The following is an 8170-nucleotide window of genomic DNA, read 5'->3' on the forward strand; positions in this document are numbered from 1 at the left end:
CTTAGAATATATTTTCATAAATGCTTGCACAATAATTTTGCAGATATCAGAATATCATCGAGTAAAAAAATGGATGCAAATTTTGTTATAAATGCACGTACATTAATTTTCACACATATGGTATGTTATATCTGAGAATATATGTTATAAATGCCTATATATTGCACCTCTACTGGCGTGGTGAAAGATGTAACTTAATAATAATCATATTAATGAAATATAAGGAGGCACTTTAAGCGGTCAAAAGAAATCTGAGAATAATAACATGGGAGTAAATGATGGATGTGCAATGCCATATATTGTGTGTATAAATAAAATGCTCGGCCGCACGTTTTCTTCACAAATCACACAAGCGGCTGAATTGCGATGGAGGTGACGTTCGAGACGACGCAGGGCCGCCGATTCGTCGTCGAGATTTGGTATTTCTCCACCGTGCGGAGGATCAAGGAGTACATCCTGAAGCAGGAGGGCATCCCCGTGGAGTCCCAGCGGCTCTTCTTCCAGGGCAAGGAGCTCGACGACGACCGCGACACCGAGCACTACCCCATCCTGGAGGGATCCCACGTGCTCATCGTCCTGCCGGATGAATCTCCCGCTGCCGCCGCCGTCGCCGCCGCTGACGGCCATGCTGCAAGCGCCCCCGGCGCCGTCGTCCACGCCGTCGCCCCCGGGCCGGCCCTCGGCCAGGGCCGCAGCGTCGCGCTTGAACTGGACGCGTCCTGCACGGTCGCCCGCCTCAAGGAGACGCTCCAGGAGCGTACGGACGGCGCGCTTCCCGCCGCCAAGGTGAGCGTGTTCTTGGACAAGGCCGAGATGGAGGATGACAAGGCGCTGGCGGAGTTCCAGCCGCCGGCCGATGGGATGAAGATGGAGGTGCGCGTAGTCGTGCGCCAGCCGCCGCCGTCGCCAGCGTGCAACAACGGGAACGGGGTGGCCAATTGCAAGGTTAACAAGCGGATGTCGGTGGAGGTGAAATGGGGTGCCAAGACCGCGACGCTGGAGGTGAGCGACATGGACGCCGTCAAGGAGCTGCGGGCGGAGCTGGGCAGCGCGGCGCCGCACCTGCTCCTGCCCAACGACGGCGCCTACTTCTTCATCTACAAGCAGAACGTCATGGAGGAGGAGCGCACGCTGCGCTGGCACGACGTCAAGACCGGCGACACCATCGAGATATTCAACGGCAGGGTCACCGGAGGCGCTTGATATGCATGTTTTGTTCTTGTGCATCACACACACCGGAAACATGCTGCGTACGTCCATCGGTTTACAGATCTGCATTCACCATGCATTGAGTCGTTATGTTGCATGCATGATACGTACTTGACCATTTCATTTCTTTCTCGCAAATTGCTATAATCTAGTTGAGTTAACGATCCTGAAGAAGATCCGATTTGTTGGGTTAAGATGTCAACAAGAGTGACCTATTCCTTTGCTCCGCAATGTTACCGAACTATGCGTCTCTGACTTTTGCAATTATCAACCGAACAGCAGGGGAATTTTTTTGGGGGGTTTGAAGGAAGATACTTTCATTTACAATAATGTGCCCGTACTTTGCTATGAGCAGGGAAAAAATGTAAGCTCTTCACTTAAGAGGATTACTTATTGAGTGTGTCTAGGACACATCTAGATGTGCTCTAGTTATTGCACATCTAAGTGAGTGAATCAAGCATAAAAAGGAAAAAAAAGAAAAAGAAAACATCCACACGAACCTCAATGTATGATCAATGACATAGGACTTAGATGTGCAATACTTATGACACATCTAGATGTACTTTAGCAAAACTGTTACTTAATCTCATCTATCAAATTGATCAAGGTAAACTAGGGTATACAAATAGTATTCCCTTTGTTTTTATTTACTTTGCATATTAGCTTTGTCTCCAGTCAAACTTTCTAAACTTTGATCAAGTATATACTCCTTCCGTTTTTAAATATTTGTCTTTTTAGACATTTCAACAAGTGACTACATACAAAGCAAAATGAGTGAATCTACACTCAAAAATATGTCTACATACATCCGTATGTTGTAACCATTTGAAATGTCTAGAAAGACAAATATTTAGAAACGGAGGGAGTAGTACAAAAAGTTTTGTTAACATCCACAATATATACCAAATCAATGTCATTGGAATCATCATTCAATATATTTTCATATCGTATGTATTTGTTAATGTAAAAAATTATATTGTTTTCAATAAACTTGGTCAAACTTTATGTATTTTGACTTAGGTCAAAGCTAGTATACGGAGTAAATAAAAATGGAGGCGAGTAAGTGTGGTAAGTTTAAAATCAACTAATTTTAGCAGATTTAATCCTTTCTTTGGAATATAGACTTCCATATATACTACATGTTTGGTTAAAAAAACTATGACCACACACGTACTAACATTCTCACATTCTACTGTTGTAGAAGAAAAACATTATATATGCATCATTGAGACATGTAAAGTTAAATATTTGATGACTATATTTGTATTTAATATGTTTATACCATATAAATGCTGAAAAATAAATATTTAATGATTATATGTGGGTACTTCGAGCATCTACAACCGCAATACCCAAAAGCCGTCCCCCAAACGCCCGTAGACGCACCCGGGCGTGCCCGCGAACAATGACCGAACGCCACATCAAAAATGTCCTCCACAACCATGAAACTCAAACTTCATACCTCAAATCCATAATACCCTTGCAAATAAAAACCTACATACTGGTACATAGGTAAAATTACTCATCGTCATAGATCTCGACGATCTTCGTGCCCAGCGCCGGTTAGACGGGCAAGTGCGAAAGCTCCTACGACCGTGGAAGCTCTGGCACCTCCTCCGCCTCTGTCTCCGCGTCCAATTCGGTGAACAACGCCTTCGTCGTCACCTGTTCTTTCCGGATGAACTGCCGGTTGGCCTCGACATGGGCCTCGTCCTGGATGGACTCGAGGATGGCGGTCTGCTCTGCCATCTCCATCGCTTGGGTGGTCTCGTACTCCGTCTCCGCGTCTGCCATGGCGAAGCCTGCGGCCGGGAACACGTCCTCCGTAGGCACCTCCTCATCCTCCTCCTCCATGGGCTCCACTTCCGGCGTCTGCTGCCCCGGCTCCTCCTCCTCCCTCACCTGCTCCTCCTCCGCCTCTCAACCTCCGACGGCTCCGGCGAATTCGGAGGAAGGCCGATGGCGAAAAGAACAGCCTGCCTCGCCTGGATCTGCTCCATTACCTGCACCCTCCGGTCCGGAATGAGCATGGCATATGTGGTGATTGGGCACCTCTCGGCATCGGAAGCGGCAGATGAAAGCGGAAGTGCCAATGACAAACAGGAGAAAGGGGAAGAAATAAGGCGGGCTAGGGTTTTGTTACCGCCTTCCGACTTAAATAGCCGGCTTCCTCGGTTGGCCGGCACGACGGAGCGGCGCCACACGAGGCGGAGCCGAGGAGGCACCCATCGGACCAGCGGTCTCTCACCGTCTCCGTGTGGACCCTATCTGTCAATACTACATGGTGTGCGTGCCGGGTTTCCCTAAATCCGCCCCAGATATGAGCCGGATATGGGGAGTGCCGGTCAGTATAGGCGTTTGGGCGGCCGGCTATGGGGAGGTCGGTTGGGTGGTGTTTTTGCGTCCGGACACTGACTAGGCAGCCCGTCCAGACATTTGGGACGGTTATGAGGGGTCGTAGATGCTCTTATAAGCATGTACAAGCATTTATCATACGTGTCAACACAGAAAATTGTTATACATAACCAAAACTGAGAAATAGCAATAGAATTAATTGAATGTTTATATATTTTCTTATTTGGTTGTGATTTAATTTTGATATTTATTTGTTTATTTGCTTATGGAAGTAAAGTGTCCATAGAAAACACATTGGGCGAGAAACAATGAAGAATTGTGAGGGAAACTTCCAGGCAAGCGATGTCGGAAACAACAAAAGGCGAGAGAAATCTCTACTATCTACTACAAAATAGGTATGGATCCGGCTGCAGCAATTTATGAGGAGTTTTCTTTTCTGGCTAGCAATTTTATTTCGATAGCTTTTTCTCACTGTCCTAGGGAAGCTAATGAGGCGGCTGATTTGTTGGTTAGGAAATCGGAGGTTTCTCGAACCATTGTTTGGAAATCAGAGCCTCCGGGTTTTTTTCTGAATGTATTAACAAATGATGTATCGCTGTTTTCGCATGAAATATAAATCGCCATGATGGCTTTCCTTCAAAAAAAAAAGGCAAGGATCCTTTTCCAGCCAAAATGGACCGCGTTCTGCCGAATCCTTCGTCAGCTCTCCCCGCACCGCACGCCCATGTTCCACGCGTTTTTTCCCGTTTTACTTCCCATTACGCTCCGGTTTTCCCCTTCAACTCCCGTTCCTCACCCCGACGGCCCGACCGACGCCGCCAACGCCTTCGTCCCTCGCTTCACCTCCTTCTCTCTCCACCAATCCGGCCAGGGTTCTCATTTACCGCCGCTCCCTAATCTCCTCGCCCACTGTGCAGTTCCTACCACCACACCACGGCACTCGCCTCCAGCGCGCTCCTGGCCACGGCCGCCTACTTCCTTGCGCCCACACCCGTGCCCAACCTAGTCGGGTCCCCTTCCCTCCTCTTCTCATCCTCTTTCGCGCAGTCGTTGCAAGAGGATGCCCGCAGACCATCCCCATTGGCGCCTGACCGGGTGGTTCACGAACCGTACGGAGTGGCTTCGTCTGCACTACCCACGTCCACGTGGGCTCAGTCCAAGGCGCGACCCTGGGACTGCGTGCTCATGGTGTCCAGATCGGAGTCCCACTGATGCGTCGGCGAAGTGGCGACATGCTCCTGCACTTCCTCAAGAGTAAGCTTGACTACGGTGGCCGCCTAAACAAGATTGAGCTCTTGTACAGCAGGGCCCTGCTGCAGCCTAACATGGTGGCGTATTGGTCCAAGATCACAGCTGCGTGTGCATGCCACCATGCTCACCCACCCGATCGAGGCCGAGTGGGTCTGGCTCGACACCAACGCTTGATCAGCAAGGTACTACTTTGGCCTCAACGGCGACGTCTTCCTCATCCACAGCCGCCGGTGGTCGCTCGACCTTACGGACGGCTGGGCGTGCACACGGTGGTGGATCACGTTCAGCAACAAGACCAACAATGAGCGAGCTTTTTTTTAAAAAAAAAGGAGGATAACCCCGCCTCTGCATTAGAACGATGCATGTAAATATATATTATTAATAGAGCAAAATCCAGTAACTGACCACTATTGACCCAAGAAAAAAAGCAAAAACAAGCCCTGATGCCATATACCTCGCGACAGTAACTCCCCCAGCTGATAACCACTAACCCTATGATACAAGACACAACATAAACGAAAAATACACAACTCCTAAGCAACCCCTTTAAAAAGAAATCGCCGCACGTGCGCCAATGATGGCGAGTCCACCACAAGGTTGAACTTCGGATTCTCATCCCCAAAGCAAAGCTTCAATCCACCACCTTCAGCAAGGACACGCAGGTGCGCGACGACATAGCTCGATCAGAGATCTTGTGTTTCCACTGAAGTGCATAAGCTTGTCGTTGAAGCTGTCTGTACCATCCACCTTTATTCGTCGTCCACTGACGCCTCGATAGCTGGATACCTCTACAGGGGACAACGAAAGACAAAGACGTCCCATACCGCCTGCCTCCCGCTACTGTCGCACCACCTTCCATCTTACAACAACAGGCTAAACTTGACACCTCCGCCGGAGCCGCCGTGCATCACCTGCCAGTAGCAGGCATGACTTGACGTCTCCCTATAAGACGCCGTGCGTAGCATCCACCGGTAGCACATCCATCGGTGGTTCACCTGATGACAACAAGCACAACCCGACAACTCCGAGAGAGGCTCATGTGTCACCTGCTGAGCCGCATCGAAACCGGTCTGTTGATGGAGGGGACGTCCCATACCGCCACCAGCCTCAGAAGGCCGTCACCATCTCAAGATCCGGACTCCGAGTCGCCCACACGACCCCAGAGTCTGCCGCCATTGATGAAGAGGGGCCGCCGTCCCGATTCTAGGCGCTACAGGGATCACCCATTGTCGCGCCAACCGATGTCGTCACCCATACAATGGCAATCGTCGCCGCAATGCCGCATCAAGCGCCGTCGACGTCGGAGGAAGCTCCAGCAGCCACGCATGTCCTGCGACGAGCTCGGACACGGGATCCCAAGATCCGTCGCCACCGATGCCACCACAAGGACCCACCACCTGGCTTATCATCCCCGGCGGAGGGGACGCCGCCACCTTCATGGTTGGATCCGGGTTAGCCGTCACCATCGCTACCGCCAAGACGGACCCGGGCTGGACGCCGCCGCCGCCGCCGCCACCGCCACCGCCCACACCCAGCCCCACCTTCATCTTCTGGCCACATCTAGCCGACCGGCACGCCACACCCAACCGATCCACCCGCGCCGCCAAGCGCCGCCTCCAGGATCCATCGTGCCGCCGTGCCATGGATCCGCAAGACGCCGTCTCTGAAGCTGTCATCCCACGCCGCCCGACTTTCATGCGAGGAGAAGGGGATCCCCGCTTCCGCACACGCCGACCGGATCGGCGGCGCACGTCGGGGGCGGCGAGGGAGGGAGCTGGAGGCGGCGGACTAGGAGCTGCGGCTGGGGTTCGCCCCCTCGGTCGCTCGCGGGAGCGACGCGAGGGGGTTACCTTGCGAAACCGAGGAATAGATGGCTAGCTAGCTTTGTCTGAATGTTTCATTTGCCATTGCTCTATTAATTTATTTTACTGGCAACCATTTGCTGTTGCTGGGATGACAAGCTTCATTCTGAATTTTTGATGCGATCGTGTGTCCGCGAACATCCGCGACTTCCCGAAACGCTAATCCATATTGCTTTAATTTTCATCCACACTTTGATTTTGCTCTTGCAGACATATGAGGACGTGCGGACACCGTCCGCTTGCACGCTGGATCTCACGTCCCGTCTACCGCAACATGAATGTACCATTGTCCTACTATTTCATATACACTGGACACAACTCATATATTACTGGTAATTAGCTAAGCAGTGATATTTCTTTGATGTAATGAAATTATCAAAACATTGTCAAATAGGTGTGCATGTAATGGAATTAGAAATGTGGCCAGATTCTTCTAAATATGAAAATGATATTTTCCATGGAGGGTACACATCACACTATGACTGCTCTACAAAGGGCATTCCAAATGCCAGGACTTCATTCTATTTCTTTGACTCTTCCTACGACCACTTATGTTCCCAATATCATTTGTGAAATGCTTCACATCTATCAAACATTTCATTTCATGCAAAAGTAGGTAGTTCTTGTAATATACTTTCACCTATTTTCTAATTTACTTCCATTATGAAATTCTTCACCAATTTGGCTTTAGGAGAAAATGCTTCCTTGAGAATTTAAGAGATGAATGTTGGAATTATAATGATATTGGGAAATGATATATTGCCTTTAGAGTTTCAGTTCATGAATCGATTGCCCTCTTTTCTATTTGTTGCCACTCTTTTAGACTTCACATTGGGCGTTAAGATACAACATAGAACTAAGGTCATTTCGTCATTTTGGAAAAAGAAAATACAATTGTATTCAGAAATCAAAACCTTGTATATCGATCGCAAGTTTTTCTCAAGCTACTAAATTTTGACTTGTACAACTTTTTTCCCAAGATAAGCTTCTCAATCATACTCCCTCCGTCCTCTAGATACATCCGTTTGAGCGACACTTTATATGAGACCGAGTGAGTACTAATTATTTTTCATGCTACTCAATGTGATTTGAAGAAGGGACTCAGCGGAGGGAAGAAAGAGAAAGGAGCCACAAGGAGAAGTTCAGAAAAAGACATAAGCTTCAAATTAACTAATGTTTGAAAATCGGTATGCTTTTGATGGTTGTCATGGATGAAAAATATTATAATATTCTTTTGATTATTGACATAGCACAACTTAGTCGATCGCACATGCCAACATTTTCATAGGAAACACTTTGGTGCAAGTTTCTTCACCATTGAGCACAAATTTTTTTTTGAGGGACACCATTGAGCACAAATTGACATAGCCTGGAGACTTGATATGCTTGGCTGGTCATGCATGCACCTCTGCAGCTAAAGAATTACAAGATGTTCTGCTTGTTATATGTCTTTTTGGATTAGTTGGGTGCAAAGATTCATGGAGCCTTAGTAG

At 48.7% G+C, this 8170-nt stretch overlaps 1 protein-coding gene across 1 annotated transcript; it reads left to right on the forward strand.

The window, feature by feature from the left end:
* Positions 1–232: 232 nt before the first annotated feature.
* On the forward strand, positions 233–1388 carry LOC123106403 (polyubiquitin-B-like). The gene has a single exon (XM_044528584.1). The coding sequence runs from the start codon at positions 367–369 to the stop codon at positions 1201–1203; it is 837 nt and encodes a 278-aa protein (XP_044384519.1). The 5' UTR covers positions 233–366; the 3' UTR covers positions 1204–1388.
* The last annotated feature ends 6782 nt before the right edge of the window (positions 1389–8170 follow it).

The sequence above is a fragment of the Triticum aestivum genome, chromosome 5A (genome assembly GCF_018294505.1).
Source record: "Triticum aestivum cultivar Chinese Spring chromosome 5A, IWGSC CS RefSeq v2.1, whole genome shotgun sequence".
Taxonomy (NCBI): Eukaryota; Viridiplantae; Streptophyta; class Magnoliopsida; order Poales; family Poaceae; genus Triticum; species Triticum aestivum.

Coding starts and splice junctions, on each gene's coding strand:
- LOC123106403 (XM_044528584.1), top strand. CDS start 367: ATGGAGGTGACGTTCGAGACGACGCAGGGCCGCCGATTCGTCGTCGAG.